Consider the following 23,693-nt stretch of genomic DNA (forward strand, 5'->3'; position numbering starts at 1 on the left):
TCCATCAGTTTAACCAGTCAGCTGGTGCATTGAATCTTCAACTTGTGGCAATTAATAGTATATAGAATCAGAGAGAAATTTCAGCACAGAAGTAGACTATTTGACTTATTGTGCTCATGTGCGCACTAGCTAGACATCAGAGCTACCTCCTCTAATCCCATTCCCCTGCTCTTTCCGAGAACCCTTTAAAATGTTAAGAACATAGGAATGTAGAGGGCCAGAAAAGTCTATCTGGCCAGGCTCACCGTCCAGGAAAAATCATATCCACAATATCTCTCCACCCTCTATCAAATTTTTTTCCTGGTAATTATGCAATTCCCAGTTAAATTTGATGATACAATCAGCACACCCCCACCACTGCAGTCCATTCCATACATTTCCCACTTTCTATGTAAAGTAGTTAAATTTAAACTCCCTCTTCCATGTTTAAAGCTATGCCCTTATGTTGTAGAATTTGTGACTATGTTAAACAGATTGACTTTTATCTTGTCTATGCTCTTTAGGATCTTGAATACTTCTATAAGATCACCCCTGAGCTTTCTCTTACAATGTTTCAAATGTTGCTTTTTAGACATGCCTCACCTGGACAGGTCCTCCATCTCATTAATGGAGCACACCCCACTATGAGAACAACTATGGCTCCCAATGGGAAAGGAAAGTGGGGGGGGGGGGGCGGCAGGAAGCCACCAAGGTTGAAATGTTAACATTTCAGAAGATCACCTTACACTTTACTGAAATCCTAGTGATGTCAGTTTTTTTTAATGGGGAGGAGGGGATAGGAAAATACAAAATACAAGACAGCAAGGTAACAGAAGTCTGGAGATACTGTACTCGACCCCATTTGCCAAACTTAATCAGATTATATCTTTCACGGTCCCAAGCCTTTCTCTAATCACCATTCCTGTGCCTTCCTTTTTTTTCTTAAATTGCATCATCTCTACTTAGTCACTTACTGTAGGATTTCCCAATCTTAGAATTCTCATCTGTCTTTCTCTATTTCCTTCTAGAAATAAAAACTACATTTTGTTTTTTAAATTTATTCTTGGGATGTGGGCAACACTGGCAAAACCAGATTCATTGCCCATCTCTAGTTGCCCCAAGAATGTAATGGACAGTCTCCTCCATGAGCCATTGCAGTCCTTGGGGTGATGCTGCTCCCAAAATGATATTGGGTATTAGAAATTTGAAGATACTGGCCCAACAGGAAGTCTGAAATAAAAACAAAAAATGGTGGAAATATACAGCTGGTCCATCTGCAACTGAAGAGAAAAGATGGGCTAACATTCTGGCAAAAGGGTCTCCAATTGAAACGTTAATCCATTTATTCCCTTTTCAGAAACTGTTGGACCTGTTGTGCAATTTAATTTCTTGCTTTCCTTTATTTCTGAGATAGGGATTCTCCTTTCAGGAATCCTATACCCAAAAGGTGTCCCTATGATCATCCTCCTCTTCTATTATTATGGTTATTATTTTAGGGAGTTGTCATTTACTTAACCTTGGCCTGTTCCTGGGACTAGGGAAAGGGTCACTGGCAAGGCTTGGAAGCTAAGCAGAGCCAGGCCTGGTTAGTACCTGGAGGGGTGACCATCAGGGAAGACCAGGTGCAGAAGGTCATGGAAGGAGCCCCGAGGAGGGGCGGTTGGTGAGGTCACGGAAGGAGCCCCGGGAGGGGCGGCTGGTGAGCAGGCCCGGGCGTTGGGCTGAAGATTGTCGGACAGGAGGAATGGTGGAAATGGAATGGCGGCGCGCACAGACGCAGCGGCTTTGCTTCTCCCAGGACGGTGCTATTTACGGTTAATGCTATTTGTACTGGACTCATGGGAGCTTGCAAGATCACATTTCGTTGTGCATTGTACAATGACAATAAAGTTGAATTATTATTATTATGGTAGCACTCGCACCTCTGAAGGTCATGGGTTCAAGCCCGCTCGGGAGACTTCAGATATAATCTGGGCTGATACTTCAGTGCAGTATTGAGGGAGTGCTGCATTGTTAGAGGTTCCCCCTTTCAGATAACATGTTAAACCATGTCTGTCCTCTCAGGTAGACTAAAAGATCCCATGACACTATTCAAAGAGTAGGGGAGCGCTCCTGGTGTTCTGGCCAACAGTTATCCCTCAAAAAACATCAATAAAACAGATGATCTTGACATTTATTTCTGTTTGCGGGAGCTTGCTTTGCGCAAATTGGTTGCCACGTTTCCGTACATTACAACAGTAAGTACACTTCAGAAGTACTTCATTGGCTGTGAAGCGTTTTGGGGCGTCTTCAGGTGGTGATACTCTTTTCTTACCACTGTCCTATTCCCCGGGACATCCATGTTCTCTCCTCACCATTCCGAAACCCGGCTTTTTACCTTGATCTTGTGCACGGCTTTGCCCTCGGATGCGGCCTGCACCCACACGCCGATCTCCGGCTTGTTGTATTTCTGCTGCCACCCTTGCGCCGAATCGCACTGCTCCCGGAACGAGGCGAACGCCAGGTCATCAGGGACCTGCACGACGTCGCGTTCAGCCGACATGGGGCTGGAGGAACCTGAGGTAGGGCCACTCGGTGCTCGGCGGCTCGAAAAGAAGCTCCGCGGTCTCCGTGCCGGCCACACACTGGCGCAGCTTGGTATCTTTCAGCACCGATCAATTGGCCGCCAAACCTCATGTACGCAGGCTGCCCGCTCGGTCACTTGCCCCCACTACCCACTCGAGCCCCAAACACCTGACAAGAAAAGTCCCACCTCTGACCTGGAGCTACAGGTGACGTTTCATGTCTCCTCATTGGTCCGTTGGGCCATCACTCAGAGACGGCACCTGTCCTCAGAATTCACAGCAACATAGTAGCTGCAGGTAAAATTCAAACCACCACAAGATAATTAAGAATAAGGAAGTCAATTTGGCCCATATTAGTTCGTTGTTTCCAGAAGCACCCTACATTTCTCATTGCAGTATCGAATTGTTTCTTTAATGCATCCAGGAGTTTTACCTCCATAACCCTATCCAAACAATAAACAAATAAACTGTAACTTAACTTAAAACATTAAAGGAAACTTAACAAATTAAATTAAAATTCCATTATCGGTGGTGATGATGCATTCCAGTCCCTGCGGTGCCCATCGGTCGTGGAAGGCCTCAAGCGTGCCGGTGGACACCGCGTGCTCCATCTCCAAGGCCACCCAGGCGCGAACGTGGCTGCAGAAGAGAGGCAGGTAGTCAGGCCGAATGACCCCCATGACCACCCGCTGCCCGGACCAGTTGATGACCACTTTGGACAGTCCCAGGAGCAGTCCCACGAGGAGGTCCGCCGATCTGCCCGCTCCCCTCCGCACCGGGTGACCAAAGATCAGGAGCGTGGGACTGAAGCACAGCCAAAAATTGAGGAGCAGCCCCTTCAAATAATGGAAGAGAGGCTGCAACCGCTCACATTTCATATAAACATGGAACATGGACTCCTCCATCACAAGTTGAGTGTACTCTTCTGATTTTGGGCGATTAACCAAATAGTCTGTAATTTAATAAAACTTTAAATAAAGCTTAACAAATTAAATTAAAATTGTGTTGGCCGGGGTGATGATGCACTCCAGTCCCCGCGGCGCCCACCGGTCACGGAAATACTCAAGCGTGCCGGCGGACACCGCGTGCTCCATTTCCAGGGCCACCCGTGCGCTAACATGACCGCGGAAGAGAGGCAGGCAATCCGGCTGAACGACCCCCTCGACCGCCCGCTGCCTGGACCAATTAATGGCTTTCTTAGCCAGGCCCAGGAGCAGTCCTACGAGGAGGTCCTCCAACCTGCCCGCTCCCCTCCACACCGGGTGACCGTAGATCAAGAGCGTGGGACTGAAGTGCAACCAAAAATCGAGGAGCAGCCCCTTCAAATAATGGAAAAGGGGCTGCAACCTCTCACATTTCATATAAACATGGAACATGGACTCCTCCATCACAAGTACTCTTCTGATTTTGGGTGATTAACCAAATAGTCTGTAATTTAATAAAACTTTAAATAAAACTTAACAAATTAAATTAAAATTGCGTTGGCCGGGGTGATAATGCACTCCAGTCCCCACGGCGCCCACCGGTCACGGAAGGACAAGTTGAGTGTACTCTTTTGGTTGGGTGCACTAAAACAAATAAACTGTAACTAATAAAGCTTTTCAGTGTACTCTTTTAATTGGGTGCTTAAACAAATTGTCTGTAAATTAATAAAACTTTAAAGAAAACTTAACAAATTAAATTAAAATTGCGCTGGCCGGGGTGATAATGCACTCCAGTCCCCGCGGCGCCCACCGGTCGTGGAAGGACAAGTTGAGTGTAGAGTGTAAGCATCCTAGGTCCCTTTCCAATTCATCCATATCCATTGTGTCAGCAGTAGCACTCTTGCCTCTGAGTCAGAGGTTGTGGAATCAAGTCAAACTCCAGAGACTTGAGCGCAAAAAAATCTAGGCTGACACTCCAGTGCAGTACCGAGGGAGTGCTGCACTGTCAGAGGTGCCGTCTTTTAGATGAGTCGTTAAACCGAGGCCCCATCTGCTCTCAGATCCCATTTCAAAGAGGAGCAGTGGAATTATCCCCGGTGTCCAGGGCAATATTTATCCCTCAATTAACATCACTAAAACAGATTATCTGGTCATTACCATATTTCTGTTTGTTGGAGCTTGCTGTGTTTCCTACATTACAGCAGTGAATACACTTCAAATGTACTTCATTGGCTGTAAAGTGCTTTGGGACATCCTGAGGTTGTGAAAGGTGCTATATAAATGCAAGTCTTTATTTCCTCTTCTATTTCAAAATCATTCATGCTGTATATGTGTTTTTTTTCCATCCTATGTGCAGCACTTTGCATTTGTCTTCATGAAATCCACTTTTGAAATTCAAAAATAGATATAAATTCTAAAACGTATCAGCCACAATTAAAGTTGGATAAAGTTAAAGATAAGATGGGTAACTTTAAGGGAAGATGTTATTGCAGCTATAACTTTAAATTGTTTAAATCGCCTTCGGGGGTCAGAGAAGAATTTCCCAGACATTTTACCCTGAATTGGCCTAGGTTTTTAAATCTGGAATTGTGCTTCCCCTCAGAGATTCCATGACTATAAGTGGAAGGGTACACTGGCAGACATGGTGTTTAGTTGCATCATGACTGTTTGGCACAGGCTTGATGGATCAGATGATCATATTCTGTTTTTTTTTTGGTATGTTCATATTTTTAGGGTTGTTTGTAACAAAGCTGCATTCATTTTGTAATAATGTGCTTGTTATCAAATCCATTGCTCTCTGTTTGCAGTTTACCAAAGTAATCTTGAGTGCTAATTTAATTTTTGTATTTTTATACTGACTTCTACATTCATGTCTCTAACTGTCTCTAATTCATGATCTTTACCTGTCCAATTTTTGACCAGTTATTGAATGAGCTGTTCGAAGATTTACAAGATGTAAATAGACACATAGTCTAAGGTTTTAAGTCAAAAGGCAAATTTTCTATTTATGATGTTATTGACATTTTCAATGAAGTTTCATCAACAAAAATACATATCAGAATTCAAACCATGATTTCCACCTCTTGCCCCAACACTATCCTGCCTAGGGTTGGCATCTTTTACCAAGTCCAAAATCTCATGGAGGGCAACATAGGGGTAGCCATTAGATGCGATTGTGGCTTTTGTTTGCTTTACTGTTGATGAAAGTTTATTGAAAATCACAATAACTAATGCATCCACATCATAAAACACAGATGTAAATAGTAAATGGGCTTCCATTTAAAAAATAGCTTTTGGTGTCAAGTTTGCATTTTAGAAATTTCCAAATTGCCTATGCAAAAAACAGGACAGCTAATTGAAAATTAGACAGTACGCAATCACACAGCTGACTCCCATTTGGTTTGGATTGAAAGGTCGCAACTCTGCCTTGATTTTACTTTATTAAGCTTGGTATGCATTATAGTACTTGGATATCTGGAACATCAAGTGGCTGACTTGTTGCAAGCTGCCTTGCATAGTTCTCTCCACCATGGTGAAGACAGATATCCATCATATAGCTGAAGAAGAAGCTCTGAGGCTTGGCATGATGTTACTTGGAGAGTGGCTATGAGACCATGTGCTTATATATCCAGAGTTTAGTGCCAAGAATGAATTGCTAGAGAGTCAAGCAGTTGCTCCTGATGCCCCATACTTGCAACTATAGCTTGATGGGATATAGTCTGTATCCATACTGTGGTCAGGAGGATGGTGGCAAACTGGCAATGTACAAACATTTTATGCAGAGTTGCACTGCTCGCTATGCCACTCATGAGGAGTCCATGGTATTTGCTGTCATCTGGCAAGGGCTGAAACATGTGCTTGTCAGTTAAATAATGACCAACTAGTCACTATCCTTTATGGGAGTGAAGTGGGGAGGGGGGTGGTCTCTGAGATTAAATTGTTTCTCAGATCACAATGAAAAATTAGAAGTTTGAATCAATCACCTGTCACAACAGCAGTAAGTTGCATTAATATAGCACCTTTAATGTAGAAAATGTCCAAAAAGTGCTCTACGGCGAGGAAAGAATAAACAAATAAAGGGAATGGACGCTGAGCCTGGTGGGAGAATTAAGAGATGTGACTGAAAACATACTGATTCTCAATCTTCCCCCACCACCGTGGAACCACAAGCGAGCCGCTCACAAGAGGTACGCACACACCAGACACCCCAGCCCAGCACACACACTATGAGTCCAGGCGAAAGCCACCAGACAGTAAACACAAACAAGGCTGACATCGTAATACTCATAGACTCAAATGGGAAATTTCTATGGGAGAAAATGCTCTTCCCTAGAAATAAAGTAGAAAAGATCTGGTGCCCAACAACAGACAGAGCCATGGGATGGCTGACCAAAGCCAGATTAGGCTCCCCCCAACACATAATAATACACACGGGCACAAATGACCTAAAGGCCCAACAGAAAGAGGTAGCAACATCGCTCAGAGCAATGATCAGGAAGGCAAGCAGTACATTTCCAAACACTAGAATCACTGTTTCCACAATATTGCCGAGAACAGACTTCAACAACAACACAATTCATGAGATAAATGCCAGCATAGCAAGAGACTGCGAATCAACACACAACGTGCACCTGGCCCAACACCCCACCCTCGATGAGGAATGTCTTTACGACCACGTCCCCATCCAAAGGAAAAGAATATCGATCTTTGCTAAAGCCCTGAAGGACGTCGCTTTTAACCGGGTCCATACCCAAACTCCAAGAGGACCCCCCCGACCACCAGAGATCAGCGGGGTACATATCAGGACCACTACAAAGACCACCACCACACCAACCGAGACCAGAGAGGATCCCCATGCAAAACAACAATATCAGACCTGCACCACTCCTGTCCCACAGGGGAACAGGACCGCTCCCAGCCAGACAGAGGGAGAGATGCACAGGACGTACGCAATACCTCAGACAGAAACAATCCATTAAGAGACAATAAGCAGATGTGCAGCAGCATCTACTTCCACCTTATGGATCAAGGACTAATTAATAGAAAGAACTGTAACCAAATAGTATTAACTTTTATAGACAACTGAGATGATCTTTTTTTCCCACACTTAGACACGACAAACACGTACCACTCTTTAACCTATCATAGTAAAAGATCAAACTTAACATGAAATCCTTATATATTTCGACCTGGAATATCCAAGGTCTACGCTCTTCGGTGCGAGACGTGAAGAGTAGGACCCCAGAGTTCATAGATGAAACAAAAGATCTAGATATTATCATTTTACAGGAAACTTGGTATAAAGGAAAAGGACACACTGGCTGTCCCCAAGGGTACACTGAGCTGGTGGTCCCCTCCAATAAATTACCAAGTGTAACCCAAGGCAGAGACTCCGGAGGCATACTGATCTGGTTTAAAACAGAACTTAAGAATTACATCAAATTTATAAAAAAGGGCGAAAACCACATGTGGCTAAAACTTGAGAGGGAGATTATCTCAAACACCCAAGACGTTTACATTTGCGCACTTTATATCCCTCCAATTGATTCCCCGTACCTTAAAGAGGACACCTTCTCCAACATGGAGGGGGAAATTATCCAATACCAGGCCCAGGGGAACGTGTTGATCTGTGGGGACCTCAATTCAAGAACGGGCGAAGAACCAGACTTCACCAATAATCAGGGAAACAATTACGTATTCGGGAATAACCACTTTGACATCCCTTCCCTTCCATACAGGCATAACTGCGACAAGCAGTCAAATACCAACGGAAAACAGCTACTACAGCTCTGTCGAAACCTGGGTCTGTACATTGTCAATGGTAGGTTCATAGGAGACCTCCTAGGAAGATCGACCTATTGCTCACCTCTTGGCTGCAGCACAGTAGACTATATGATTACAGATTTAGACCCATCCTCTTTCAGAGCATTCACAGTCAAACCACAAACAACACTGTCAGATCACAGCCAAATTACTATGTATCTCAAAACGACAGAAACAAACAACATAGAAACACAACCCTGTAAACTGTACAACACCAAAAAATCGTACAGATGGGCCAAAAACGACACGGAAAAATACCAGAAAACAATTAACAACGCATCAACTCAAGCCCTCTTAGACACCTTTCTGGATAACATATACACTCACAATAAAGAAGGCGTAAACCGGGCAGTTATTAACCTAAACAACATTTTTGATAATTTGGCAACAAGTGCAAACTTGAAAGCTCGCAAGAACAAACCCAAAACAAAAAACTATGAAAAATGGTTTGACCCAGATTGCCATAACATGAGGAAAAAACTTAGAAAAATATCAAACCAAAAACACAGACATCCAGAAAACGAGGAATTACACCTTACTTATTGTCAGACACTAACACAATACAGAAACACACTCAGAACCAAAAAAGAGCAATATATTAAGAATACACTCAGCTCCATGGAGGAATCCATTGATTCCAATTGTTTCTGGGAAAACTTGAAGACACTACACAAAAAACACGACGATTTGGCCATTCAAAATGGGGACACATGGGTAAACCACTTTGAAAAATTATACCAGAAAAACACACTAAGACCAGAGCAACACCAAATATGCAAAAAACTGGAAAAGCTAGAAATGGCCATAAAAGATAACCAAAACCCGCTAGATGCCATAATAACAGAAAAAGAACTTCTTGAAAAACTCAAGGACCTGCGACCAGGAAAAGCTTGCGGGACAGACGGCATACTAAACGAGATGATTAAACACACAGACAACAAAATGAAACTGGCTATCCTAAAACTCTTCAACTTGGTTCTGAGTGTCGGTTATTTCCCTGATATCTGGAACAAAGGACTCATAACGCCCATATACAAAAGTGGGGACAAAATCGACCCAAACAACTATCGAGGCATCTGTGTAAACAGTAACCTGGGGAAGGTATTCTGTAGCATCATAAACAAAAGACTTATAAACTTCCTTGAGGAGCACAATGTCTTGAGTAAAAGCCAAATTGGATTCCTGCCAAACTATAGAACATCCGATCATATCTTCACCCTACAGACCCTAATTGACAAACACGTTCACCATAACAAAAGCAAAATCTACACATGCTTTGTAGATTTCCAGAAGGCTTTCGACTCCATCTGGCATGACGGTTTATTCCTGAAACTTATCGAAAGCGGGGTAGGAGGGAAAACATATGATGTAATTAAATCAATGTATACAAACAACAAATGTGCAGTTAAAATTGGAGACAAACAAACAAAATACTTCCCACAGGGACGGGGGGTGACGCAGGGCTCGCCAATCTCACCGACACTCTTTAATATTTACATAAATGGATTGGCAAAACTACTTGAACAATCTACAGCACCCGGCCTCACCCTATATGAATCCAAGGTTAAATTCCTCCTCTATGCAGATGACCTGGTTCTGCTGTCACCAACTAAAGAGGGTCTACAGCAGAACCTGGACCTGCTGGAGTCATACTGCCAGACTTGGGCCCTGACAATAAATCCCCAAAAAACCAAAGTCCTTGTGTTCCAGCAAAGATCCAAACATCAGGGACCCAAAATAAATTTCACAGTAGGAACAACCAAAATTGAGCAAACCACTAACTACACATACTTGGGCTTAAAAATCAGTTCTACGGGAAACTTCAAACTGGCTGTGAATGAACTGAAAGAGAAAGCAAGAAGGGCTTTCTATGCCATCAAAAAATCAATCCAAATAGAAATCCCAATTAGCATTTGGCTCAAAATTTTCAAATCAGTAATTGAACCAATTACACTCTATGGCAGTGAGGTATGGGGACCGCTAACAAAACAAGAATTTGCAAAATGGGACAAACACCCAATTGAGATCCTACATGCAGAATTCTGTAAAAGTATCCTCCGGACTCAAAGGAAAACAGTAAACAATGCATGCAGGGCGGAACTAGGCCAATATCCATTAATAATCACTATCCAAAAAAGAGCCACCAAATTTTGGAATCACCTACAAATGAGCAACCCCCAATGCTATCACTACGACGCCCTGAAATGCCAAGAGCTGACCATAAAAAAGAATACCCTCAGTCAACTAGTCCTGGGACTCAGTGAAATAACTACTAACAATACTAACAATAACCAGCCCCAGGACAGTGACAGGGTAACACAAAGAATTCGACCCTACACAATCGTCGCTAAGCAAAAGGAAAAATATCTGACATATTGGGCAGAAACAACAAAAACCCAAAGCAAACTCATTTGCTACTTGGCCCTAAACAGACAATACAACATAGCTGATTACCTGACCATGGTAAAGGATAACAAACTGAGAAGAACCTTGACAAGGTACAGACTTAGCGAACATAGCCTAGCGATCGAAAAAGGCAGACACAGGCAGACCAGGCTGCCAAGAGAAGACAGGATATGCTCTCACTGCAGTCAGGGAGTAGTGGAGACAGAGATGCACTTCCTCACAGCCTGTGGAAAATATCAGGGTATCAGGGAGAATTTCTACCAAAAATTCTCATAAATATGCCCTGAATTCAGAAATCTGAATGACAACCAAAAACTCCCATTCCTACTGGGGGAGGAGAGAAGCTGTGTAACACTGGCGGCACACTATGTTACAGCTTGCCATGAACAGAGGGACAACCAGTAAACTAAGAAAAGAGTATATATAAACAATGCGAATGTATATTTATACACTCAGGGATATACCTGTTTATACACTGTATGAATAGAACTGCGTTTATGTGTTCAACCATAAATGTATTTTGATGCTTTGGCAACATAAGATGTACCTTATCATGCCAATAAAGCGATTTGAATTGTGAATTGTGATAGAAATGGGTTTTAAAGATGGACAGAAAGGTTTAGAGAGGGAGTTCAGAAATTAGCAACGGTGGTTGAAGGCTCTGCCTAGAGTTGCCAACTCTCACAATTGTCCTGGAATCTTCAAGAATTAAAGATGAATTTCCAGGACATTGCTGCAAGCAACCTGGGAGAAAAATCATCTGGGCATTAAAAAGATTGTGTGACATTTTTCATTTACTTTTCACTCTTTTGCTTATTAGTTATAAAAAATATTGGAGATGGGGAAAAGGCTGTTTGTATTGGGGGGGGGCGTTGGAGGCAGGAGGTCATGTGATGAAACCTCCAGGCATATGTCCAACCAGAGCTGCCAACCCTCGATCTACCCCTGGTGGTGGGGTCAAGGGGGTGATTCATGAGACTAGAGTGGACTGTAGAGTAGGGAAGGGGCGTAAGAGACAGACTCAGTAATCTGACATCTGTGCCTGGAGGCTTGCAGTACTCCAGGGAATTGATGATACTTGACCAGTGATCCTGATTCATTATTAGGATCTGGAGGGTAGACCTACCACTGAGGGTTGGGTTTCTTTAGGCTCAGCTCCATACAACCCTGCAAGTCAATGTCCTAATGGGTAGGGTGGTCTTGGCTGGATAAGCAGCAGATAGCTTACTAATGCTCTGAAATAACAACAGAAAATGCTGGTTAGCTGGAAGGCTTTACCTGGTTAAAGTCCAGCAGTGCCCCAATATGGATATAGAGAGAGTGTAATCTATATGGCTCAAGCAAGGTGGAGAGTTTTGTGTCCAGACAGCTGGGTGGCCGTCGGTGTTCGGGTTCGGTAATCTCCGCCAGCGCTTGGACTCGGTAATTTCCGTCAGTGCTCGGTGCTGCTCGCTGGGTGAAGCCGGGTTTCCCAAAGATGGCGGCGTTCGGGATATTGAGTTATGAGCACAGGCCGTTGAAAAAGCCTCGGCTCGGGCCGCCAGACGTTTACCCGCAGGACCCCAAGCAGAAAGAGGTAGGAAAAATCGCCGAGCATCCAGGGGAGGACGGCCAGTCACTCAGCCAGGCAGCCGGGCCGGCGGCATGAGTAAGCCGGTGCGAGGGAGCCGGGCCTAGAGCCGCGTCCATGTAAACAATAAACAGTCCCGGTCTGTGGCTGGACTCGGGCCTAGAGCAGCCCCGCAGACACCAGCAACAGCGTGCAGAGACCTGCTCCTCTACTGTAGGGCCCTGACCCCTGGCTAATCTCACTGTCAGAGGGAGAGCGCTGGACAGCCCAGCTTCTTATCATTTAACTGATGGACGGAGCCATCAATAATATCTGTTTAATATGGATATTCACCATAGATTAGATCGCAGAAATCTTCACTGGCTCCAGCTGTGGAAGACACAGTAGCTCATCAACCGCCACAGTGTTTGCTATTGATTATAAAGTTGACACATTTTTACAGGTTTTGTGGGTCGGTTTTGTTTTCAGTCTTAATAGCTCCAGTTTGGATAATCATTTTTTTTTTAGTTACTCTACTAGAGCCTCTTTATCCTCCACATTTCACAACTATTTGAGAACACTTTGACCTGCATCCTCAGCTGCACAGAATCCAGCATTCTCATCATCCAGATTCTTTCCAAGCTCTACAGGCTCTCTCTCTCTCTTCTCTTCTCTCTCCTCCTCCTCCTCCTCCTCCCCCCCGTGAATTGACTGAGGCCATAGCTTTCAAGTTATTCCAGGGCCTTGCCCCAGTTTAGTTTTGCAATCTCCTTCGGCCATACATCCCCATACACAACCTTGTCATCTGAGTCTGTTACTCATTATGTCCCTTTGCTCCACTATTATTTGACATTCAGCATCTGCACACCTCTCACCTCTGAAATTTCCTTCTTAAATCCTTGTGTTGCCCGCTACTTTTCAAATCCTCCTCAAATCCCTTGCTAGACTGTGCCTTTGTTGCTCCACCTTTTTCTGTTTCCCCTTTTTATCACCTGTGCAGCATTTTTGCTTCTCAATGTAAAGTGCTTTGAGATGCCATGATGAATGCTGTAGAAATGTATCTTGTTAGCAGCAGATTTTTGCAATAGAAGGAAATCTCTTGTAACTTCTCAACTATTAACAGAATCATCAATGAGATGTAGAGACATTAGATCTGGAACCTAATTTACATACTATAATATGAACTAAATTAAAAAAAATTACTCTTGCGTTGAGTAGCAGCTAGACAAAATGAAGTTGAGGTATGGAGACAGGAGATCAAGAATATAGTGCTTGCTCCAACTATAAATCTGATTTAGATAGTAATGTCTTTTTTCTGAAGGCAAGCTTGCACTGGATTCAAGCCTTGAATTGCTGACTATCACTGAAAATAATGTTATTAGGCTAACTTAGTTTAAGGGTATCGATGTACTGTAGGAAAAATTGTATTTAAGTCAATGCACTTTAATATTTTTTTGTGATATTTTTAATTCACTGCCTCAAATTGCTCGTATTACCACCGCTTTCAGTGACAAACCTGTAACTCAACACCAGCAAGATATTCCGTTTAATCTATTTATGTGTCTTAGAATTGCCCATATGCTGTTAATGAATTCTGGTATTCAGTGCTGTTGACTGTAGAGTGTTGCTTCATCTGTGCGCATTTAGATTCTCACCGAGGTGATATAATTTCTCGGACATTGAAATGACAACTGAATATAAACCTAACCATTTGATAGGAGTAACCAATAACAGCACAACACAGTTGCATGATAAATTAGGTGCTTGTGTCTTCTACTTATTGCAAAAGCTGCTTATCATCAGACATGAAGTAAAGTAATCTACCTGCTAAAGTGGAAATATGTTCATCATAAAGTTCTTAGTCCTGTCTCTTGTGTAAAACATACCAAGTATGATTTATGCTGTATGTATTGGCCCCTGAGGAGATTTGACTATTCAAGCTGGCAAGGTCCTGATGAATTCAGTTGCCATCATCTTGGATTGATCAGTGAATGCCTATACAGACAGAATGGGATTTTTAAAAATTCTTGGCTGCTGATCTGGAGCTGGCATTTTTTCTCTCTTTTTAAGCGGCATGATGATGCAAGTCACTTGTTTCCCAATGCATTGACTTAAACTGGGGTACAATTTCATTGGTGCTGTGATGTTCTGGTACCTCGCCCAAGTGGCTATACTTCACGTGAGCTTAGACAGTGGCTCTCTGCAGGTTATTTAAGTACTGAGGTTGGGAGGGAAGGATGGTGTCGGAAATCAAAACTGAGCCCACTCTGCTCTCATCCATGCCTTTGCTACCTCCAGCTCTACTTCTCCAACACCGTCTTTGCCAGCCTCTCCAGCTCCACCCTATACATAGAAACATAGAAGATAGGAACAGGAGTAGGCCATTCGGCCCCTCGAGCCTGCTCCGCCATTCACTGAGATCATGGCTGATCATCCAAATTCAGTACCCTGTCCCTGCCTTCTCCCCATATCCCTTGATCCCTTTAGCCTTAAGAAATATATCTAACTCCTTCTTGAATATATTTAATGAATGAATTGGCCTCCACTGCCTTCTGTGGTAGAGAATTCCACAGGTTCACCACTCTCTGGGTGAAGTAATTTCTCCTCATCTCTGTCTTAAATGGCTTACCCCTTATCCTTAGACTGTGATCCCTGGTTCTGGACTCCCCGGCCATCGGGAACATCCTTCCTGCATCTAGTCTGTCTAGTCCTGTTAGAATTTTATGTTTCAATGAGATCCCCTATCATTCTTACAAACTCCAGTGAGTATAAGCCCAATCGACCCAATCTCTCCTCCTACATCATTCCTGCCATCCCAGGTATCAGACCGGTGAATCTTCACTGCACTCTCTCCATGGCAAGAACATCCTTCCTCAGATAAGGTGACCAAAACTGCACACAATACTCAAGATGTGGTCTCACCAAGGCCCTGTACGACTGCAGCAAAACATCCTTGTTCCTGTACTCGAACCCTCTCGCTACGAAGGCCAACATACCATTTGCCTTCTTAACCGCCTGCTGCACCTGCATGCATACCTTCAGCGACTGGTGCACAAGGACACCCAGGTCTCGTTGCACTTCCCCTTAGAGTCATAGAGTCATAGAGTTTTACAGCACAGAAAGAGGCCCTTCGGCCCATCGTGTCTGCGCCGCCCATCCATCCCTGTCCAGTCTAATCCCATTTTCCAGCATTTGGTCCATAGCCTTGTATGCAATGGCATTTCAAGTGCTCATCCAAATGCTTCTTGAATGTTGTGAGGGTTCCTGCCTCTACCACCCTTTCAGGCAGTGAGTTCCAGCTTCCAACCACCCTCTGGGTGAAAAAGTTCCTCCTCAAATCCCCCCTAAATCTCCTGCCCCTTACCCTGAATCTGTGCCCCCTTGTTATTGACCCCCCTACTAAGGGGAAAAGTTCCTCTTTATCTACCCTATCTATGCCCCTCATCATTTTGTACACCTCAATCAGGTCCCCCCTCAGCCTCCTTTGCTCCAAGGAAAACAACCCCAGCCTGTAGAGTCTCTCTTCATAGCTAAGGCGCTCCATCCCAGGTAACATCCTGGTGAATCTTCTCTGCACCCTCTCCAGAGCAATCACATCCTTCCTATAGTGAGGCGACCAGAACTGCACACAGTACTCCAGCTGTGGCCTCACCAGCGTTTTGTACAGCTCCATCATAACCTCCCTACTCTTATATTCTATGCCTCTGCTAATGAAGGCAAGTATCCCATATGCCTTTTTAACCACCTTATCTACCTGCTCCGCTGCCTTCAGGGATCTATGTACATGTACACCAAGGTCCCTCTGACCCTCTGTACTTCCTAGGGCCCTACCACCCATTGTGTATTCCCTTGCCTTATTTGACCGTCCAAAATGCATCACCTCGCATTTTTCCGGGTTAAATTCCATTTGCCACTTTTCCGCCCATCTGACCAACCCGTTAATATCGTCCTGTAGCCTGAGACTTTCCTCCTCGCAATTTACCACCCCACCAATTTTCGTGTCATCCGCGAACTTACTGATCATACCCTTTACATTCTCATCCAAATCGTTAATGTAGATCACAAACAGCAAGGGACCCAGCACCGATCCCTGAGGTACCCCACTGGACACAGGCTTCCAGTCACAAAAGCAACCTTCGACCATCACCCTCTGCCTCCTGCCACTCAGCCAGTTTAGGATCCAACGCGCCAAGGCCCCCTGGATCCCATGGGCTCTTACCTTCTTGACCAGTCTCCTATGCGGGACTTTGTCAAAAGCTTTACTGAAGTCCATGTAAACCACATCCACAGCATTTCCCTCATCTACACAGCTAGTCACCCCCTCGAAAAATTCAATCAGATTGGTCAGACATGATTTACCCTTGACAAAGCCATGCTGACTATCCCCGATTAATCCTTGCCTCTCCAAGTGGAGACTAATTCTGTCCCTCAGAATTTTTTCCAATAATTTCCCTACCACAGATGTTAGGCTCACTGGCCTGTAATTCCCTGGTTTATCCCTGCTACCCTTCTCCCCTTCTCCCAATCTATTGCCGTTCAGATAATAATCAGCCTTCCTGTTTTTGTTACCAAAGTGGATAACCTCGCATTTATCCACATTATACTGCATCTGCCATGCTTCTGACCAATCACACAACCTGTCCAAATCATCCTGGAGTTTCTCGTCATCCTCCTCACAGCACACACGCCCACCCAGCTTTGTGTCGTCTGCAAACTTGGAGATATTACATCTAATTCCCTCGTCTAGATCATTTATTTATATATATACAGGAAACTTTGGTTTATCCGGAGGTTGTATGGCCGGAAACCTCGATCTAACGGCAGAAATCAGCAGCCGTTTTGTTAGGTTTTTTTTCTTCTCCTAGCATTTTTTTTAAACAGTCAGTCTCTGGAAAGCCTCTCTGAAGCTGTTGCTAAGCAACAGTGTTTGTTGTCAGATACGGAGATGAAAACCTCTGTATCCTTCAACATTGGCGCTGGTCTGTCCGGAAGTTTTCATAGATCGGCATCACGCCAGTCTCGTCGGTGCCGGATATTGCGAAGTTTCCTGTATTGTGAATAGCTGGGGTCCTAGGACTGATCCATGCGGTACCCCACTAGTCACTGCCTGCCACTCAGAAAAAGACCCGTTTATTCCAACTCTTTGCTTCCTGTCTGCCAACCAGTTCTCTATCCAAGTCAGTACCTTGCCCCCAATCCCATGTGCCTTAACTTTACACGCTAATCTCTTATGTGGGACCTTATCGAAAGCCTTCTGAAAGTCCAAATACACCACATCCACTGGTTCTCCCTTATTTATTCTGCCAGTTACATCCTCAAAAAATTCCAGTAGATTAGTCGAGCACGATTTACCTTTTGTAAATCCATGTTGACTTTGTCCGATCCTGTCACTGTTTTGCAAGTGCTCTGCTATTACATCTTTTATAATGGACTGTAGCATTTTCCGCACGACCGATGTCAGGCTTACCGGTCTATAATTCCCCGTTTTCTCTCTACCACCTTTTTTGAATAGTGGGGTAACATTAGCTACCCTCCAATCCATGGGAACTGTTCCAGAGTCTATCGAATTTTGGAAGATAACCAGCAATGCACCTACTATTTCTAGGGCCACTTCCTTAAGTACCCTATACAACTCTAACTCATTCAAAACTTCACTGTCTGCATGCTATCCCATGTTAAGTCTGGCTCACCAATCACTCCTGTTCTCACCAACCTTCATTGGCTTCTTGTCCACATATGCATTGATTTCAAATTCTACTCCATGGTTACAAATGTCACCGTTGACTTATGCAATCCTAACTCCAGCCTTATGTCCCAACATGCACCCTCCATTCTTGCTGTTATGGTCTGCTGTGCATCTCCACCTCCCTCCCTCCACCTCACCATCAGTTGCGAACCTTGAGCTGTCATGCCTCTGTATTCTGAAATCCTCTTCCTGAAGCACTCCATTTTGACCCGCCTTGAAAAGCTTCCTCTTTAACCATATTTTCAGTCACCTTCCCCAACCATTTTAATTCGTGCTCAATGTTTTTCCTACCTAATTCTTTCAGAAGTGCTTATGGGAGTTTTGCTATATAAAAAGAGTTAAATAAATGCTAATTATTTTTGACACTGCCCCTACCCAGCACCTGCATTACATTTTTCAACTGGTATAGCTGGATTTGTGATTTCTCAGGTTTGACCCCTGATCTGTGCTGAGTTAGCTGATCTCGGCTGGGGCAGAAATGGGACTGCTGTAGTTTGTCTCCGTGCCCCTAGGTTAGGGAGGGGGAAATTCATCTAGAGTATCCATGCCATATTGCTTTCAGTCACCCCTGCTGGAAAGGCATGTGGTTTGAAGATCTGGCTTGGGTATGATGCCCTGCATGATTGAATAGCATGCTAACACTCACTGGAAAGGTTTACACCTGGGTGAGGTACTGAAAGGTGACTGGCATCTGTGGAATCATGCCCAACTTTCAGAGAAGAAGAAAATTGGCAAGAGGGACAAAATCCTTTTTTTTCTAAAGGTTTTTTTCCAAACTGCTGAATCTTTCTGAGGTACTATTTCATGGCCTCTCCCCAACCCCAGGGCATTAAGGCCAATCATAGCTCCCTACTGCCTTTCGGGCTGAAATGAGCTAACAGCACAGATGAGCGATCAAAGCTCCACCATGGGCATTTTAACTACCAGCTGAGTTATTAGGATAGAAACAACACAGTTGTTCTTGCCTAATTGTTCATGTACTTTCAAACAGTTACATAGAATATACAGCACAGCAACAGGCCATTCAGCCCAACCAGTCCATGCCAGCGTTTATGCTCCACTTGAACCTCCTCCCATCCTTCCTTAACTAACTCTATCAGCATATCCCTCTATTCCCTTCTCCCTCATATGTTTATCTAGCTTCCCTTTAAATGCATCTGTACTATTTGCCTCAAGTACTCCACTGTGGTAGCGAGTTCCACATTCTCACCGCTCTCTGGATAAAGAAGTTTCTTCTGAATTCCATATTTTATTTCTTGGTGACTATCTTATATTGATGGACTCTAGTTTTGCTCTTCCTCACAAGTGGAAACACACCCTCTGTGCCTACTCTTATCATAACCTTTAATCATTTTGAAGACCTTTATTAGATCACCCCCTCAGCTTTCTCCCAGCCTGTTCATCCTTTCCTGATGGTTTTAACCTTGGAGTTCTGGTATCATCCTTGTAAATCTTTTTTGCACCCTCTCCAGTGCCTCTATATCTTTTTATAATATGGCGACCAGAACTGTACACAGAACTCCAAGTGTGGTCTAACCAAGGTTTGGTACAAGTTTAACATAATTTCTCTACTTTTCAATTCCAGTTCTCTGTTCAATTCTATGTTCTGTCTGCCCCTGGGTGTTGAGCTTGCCACATTCAGCAGTGTTGCCTGCACTGTCTTTTGAAGAGTGCAGTCATGGTTGTCTCATGATAGAATGGAGGGGACAAAATAGTCATTATAAGAAGGCCCAGTGATGGAAGAATATATTTGCTATTGTGATACTGGAAAATAACAGACTGCATATTATCTAGAGAATAACAACCACTTTAGAAGAGCAACGTGGCACAGCTGCTATATGTGTAATAAAGATTTGGAGCGTGTTCCCCTGAAACATGCAGTGAATTCCTAATATGTCGGCATAGTAGCATTTCAAGCTGTGCATGTGTAAGATTAGTGCATACAGATTAGGATGGTCTCAAGTTCAATCTCTGATCTATGATGTGTTTATTGATCACCAGCCAAGGCAGGGCAATTTCCTCAGAGCCCTGAGGCTAGGGAAGGGAAAAATCAGCTTGGGTTCCAATTCCTGGTGACTTTCCAGTGACCATTGCTGGAGAGTATATGCGTTAATTGACAGCTAGATTGGGCTTGGCTATAGTTGAATAGCATACTGACAAACCCGTTGGGTGATGCATTAATGGGTGGTATTTTGAGAACTGTACCCCAGTAAGAATCTATGCCTTCAGGAGAGGAGAGCAAAAAGTGGGGTCAAAGTTCACTGCAGCTTCAGGAGGTTATTTATCTCTGCTGAGAATGACTTTGTAAAATATACTTTTCAATCCAGAACTGTAAGGTGCTAGCTGAGCAGTTCCAAGCATGTTGCATGAAGCTGTTCTGAACACAAGTTAATGTCTCCAAGTACTATTATGATATTTTTATGCACGAGCCAGGTAACATTCAGAGGAGATACCATTAGATACAGATACATTGTAGCTGCGCCTTCATCTTCCAGGCACTTCTGCTCTATGGCAGTATTTCAGGATTGGAAAGTGTGTTCTTGCTTAATTAGGAACAAAGTGACAGTTTGTAATAATGTAGAGTAAATACAACATAGATGATAAGTTCCATATATGATTTCACTCATTTCCTTGCGACTTATTAGTGTCTCTGTCATGAAAGCAGCAAGTAAGACTATCCTCTACACTGTCTAGGAGAGCCCAAGGGCTGGAGAGTCCGAACCAGAGTGTAATATACAAGGTATTACACAGTCTGGAATGCAATGTTTACAAAGCAACACACAGGCTGGTTGTAGAAAACCGCATGTGGGCTGGAGTGTTTTGCGAGGCTGTATGTTTTTAGTGGTGATGGCTGAGGGAGGAATGTTGGCCAGGGCAGCAGCAGAGTTCACTATTCTTAGAATAGTGCAATGGGATCTTTAACGGGCACCTGAACCAGTGGAACAGGCAGACAGGGTCTTGGTTTAAAATGTCATCACCTCTGATGTTGGAGCAATGCCTCAGTAAAGCACTGGAGTGTTGACTTAGGTTGTGAACTAGAGTGGGATTTGAATCCCACTATCTTATGACTTGGAAGTGAGGGTGTTATTGACCCAAGCCATGATGCAGTTCCTTATACTATACATTGTGCATGCAGAGGTTGTTTTGTACTATCTGGCATTTTTCTTTCTTTCCTGTCAGTGAGTATTAAGTGTCAGCTGTGACTCAGTGGGTAGCACACTCGCCTCTGAGTCAGAAGGTTGTGGGTTTAAGTCCCACTCTAGGGACTTGAGCACATAAAGCTAGGCTGACACTCCAGTGCAGTACTGAGGGAGTGTTGTACTGTCGGAGGTGCCGTCTTTCGGATGAGACGCAAAAGATCCCATGATACTATTTCAAAGAAGAGCAGGGAAGTTATCCCCAGTGTCCTGGCCAATATTTATTCCTCAATCAACATCACTAAAACAGATTATCTGGCCATTATCACATTGCTGTTTGTGGGAGCTTGCTGTGCGCAAATTGGCTGCCGCGTATCCCACACTCCAAAAGTACTTCATTGGCTGTAAAGCGCTTTGAGATGTCCGGTGGTTGCGAAAGGCGCTATATAAATGCAAGTCTTTCTTTTATTATGGAAGACCATGATAGGTAGGACATCTATATTTGCAGAAAATTAGTCAGCATCACCTCCAGGAGTTTAGACATCGTAATAAACTGAGAGTTAACCTTGAATTGGAAATATATAATATGTGTTATTCTGCACAGTATAACACAATACTTTTCATAGAGATTGTTAGGATAGATAAATATTAAATATAATATAAGCTTGTTTTATTTAGTATGGAGGCTCTGTTTTTCTGTAAAATCTGTCTGAATTTTCTTGCAGTTTCTGAGTTGCATTGCAAGAAAATTTGGGCAGCCAAATTTTACTGAAAAACTTGAGTCTATTAAATATAGCAGGTTGCATTTCTGAGTTTATACTGCACACTTTTGTTTCACTGGCTGCTACAGGGTTCTCGCATACCTGTGTGTACATATAATCAATTTATACCGGAGAACAGCATTCAGCATCATATAGAGAAGTGTTGGGTACACTGTGCTTTACTGGGTATATCTTGCCAAGTAACACACCCGTATTGCAGATAGGAGTATTACACTCAGCTCATCTGCTACTGAAGCCCTCATCCATGCCTTTGTTACCTCTAGAATTGACTATTCCAATGCTCAAAGGGGACATGGTCTAAAAATTAGAGCCAGGCCTTTCAGGAGTGAAGTTAGGAAACGCTTCTACACAAAGGGTGCTGGAAGTTTGGAACACTCTTCCACAAACAGCAGTTGATGCGAGGTCAAATATTAATTTTAAATCTGAGATTGATAGATTTCTGTTAACCAAATGTATTAAGGGATGTGGGGTAAAGGTGGGTATATGGAGTTAGGTCACAGATCAGCTATGATCTCCTTGAATGGTGGAACAGGCTCAAGGGGCTAAATGGCCTACTCCTGTTCCTGTGTTCCAATGCTCTCCTGGCCAGCCTTCCATCTTCTGCTCTCCATAAACTTGAGCTCATCCAAAACTCTGCTGCCCGTATCCTAACTCGCACCAAGTCCCGCTCACCCATTATCCCTCTGCTCGCTGACCTACATTGGCTCTCATTCAGGCAAGGCCTTGATTTTAAAATTCTCATCCTTGTTTTCAAATCGCTCCATGACCTCGCCGCTCCCTATCTCTGTAACCTCCTCTAGCCCTACAACCCTCCGAGATCTCTGCACTCCTCCAATTCTGACCTCCTTGTTTATCTCCAGTTTTAATTGCTGCACCATCGGCGGCTGTGCCCTTAGGTGCCTAGGCCCTAAGCTCTGGAATTCCCTCCCTAAATCTCTCTACCTCTCGCTCCTCCTTAAAGACGCTCCTTTTAAAACCTACCTCACCCCTGTCCTAATCTCCTTTATGTGGCTTGATAGCAAATGTTGTTTGATAACGCACCTGTGACGCGCCTTGGGATGCTTTACTACTTAAAGGTGCTTTATAAATGCAAGTTGTTGTTATTGCACAGTGTATTGTATACAAGAGTGATGTACCTGCTGTTCCTGTCATTAATGCACGTTTTAAGACTTCAGGCAGTTCATCTGAAGGAAAAGAACATGGGATAATACACTCGAAGCTCTTTTGTTCTGCGTTTAATATGTCTAATTGTATATTTAATTTAGTTTTAAATGCTGGGAATCTAGCCAATTTAGAATTGAGTTACTAGTATAAACTAATCAGTTTGTGGTCATGATAATGAGATGGTGGAACTTTTAAATGTAGAACTAGTGGTATTATTGCACATTAGCATTTTGGGCAGCATAATAGATATAATAGATAATTTGGATTAGAGTTTAGGATCAGCATGTTGGATGGATTGTCGACCACAAAATATAAAATCTGTTGCATAACTCGCACCTTCCTGCAGGTTTGGTGTTCTGGTGCTTTGGCCTTAACCCTGGTGTAGCCAATGCATGTTTCATTGGCTTTTCTCACCAAAAAAATGTGCTCAGCTGCTAATCAGCCTTTCTTACTTGGGAACAAAAAAGGTTATGTTTTGACCTGAGCACAAATCATAGCACTGAGGGTGTGCTGCGTTGGTGGCGATACTGTTCTTCAGATGCGATGTTAAACTCTTTGGCCTAGAAATTCAGTGGGCCTTGCGCCCACTTAGCGCCTAAAGAGGTCTTTTGCGCCGGCG

The 23,693-nt window shown here is 43.6% G+C and overlaps 2 protein-coding genes across 3 annotated transcripts in view; one reads left to right on the forward strand and one right to left on the reverse strand.

Annotated features, from left to right (window-relative positions):
- LOC147125156 (START domain-containing protein 10-like) overlaps positions 1-2,722 on the reverse strand; it is a 47,280-nt gene extending 44,558 nt beyond the window's left edge. The window contains exon 1 of the mRNA XM_085998349.1: positions 2,357-2,722. Coding sequence (XP_085854475.1) covers positions 2,357-2,521 — 165 coding nt within the window. The 5' untranslated portion in view covers positions 2,522-2,722. The remainder of the gene's footprint in view (positions 1-2,356) is intronic.
- An 8,968-nt stretch (positions 2,723-11,690) lies between these two features.
- The window catches only part of med12 (mediator complex subunit 12), a 168,861-nt gene continuing 156,858 nt past the window's right edge, over positions 11,691-23,693 (forward strand). For both annotated transcript variants that reach the window (XM_085998362.1, XM_085998370.1), the window contains exon 1: positions 11,691-12,272. In XM_085998362.1, the coding sequence (XP_085854488.1) occupies positions 12,174-12,272 (99 nt within the window). In that variant the 5' untranslated portion in view covers positions 11,691-12,173. The remainder of the gene's footprint in view (positions 12,273-23,693) is intronic.

Source organism: Somniosus microcephalus, chromosome 1 (assembly GCF_052327205.1).
Source record: "Somniosus microcephalus isolate GS21.2 chromosome 1, FLI_Smic_1.0, whole genome shotgun sequence".
NCBI lineage: Eukaryota > Metazoa > Chordata > Chondrichthyes > Squaliformes > Somniosidae > Somniosus > Somniosus microcephalus.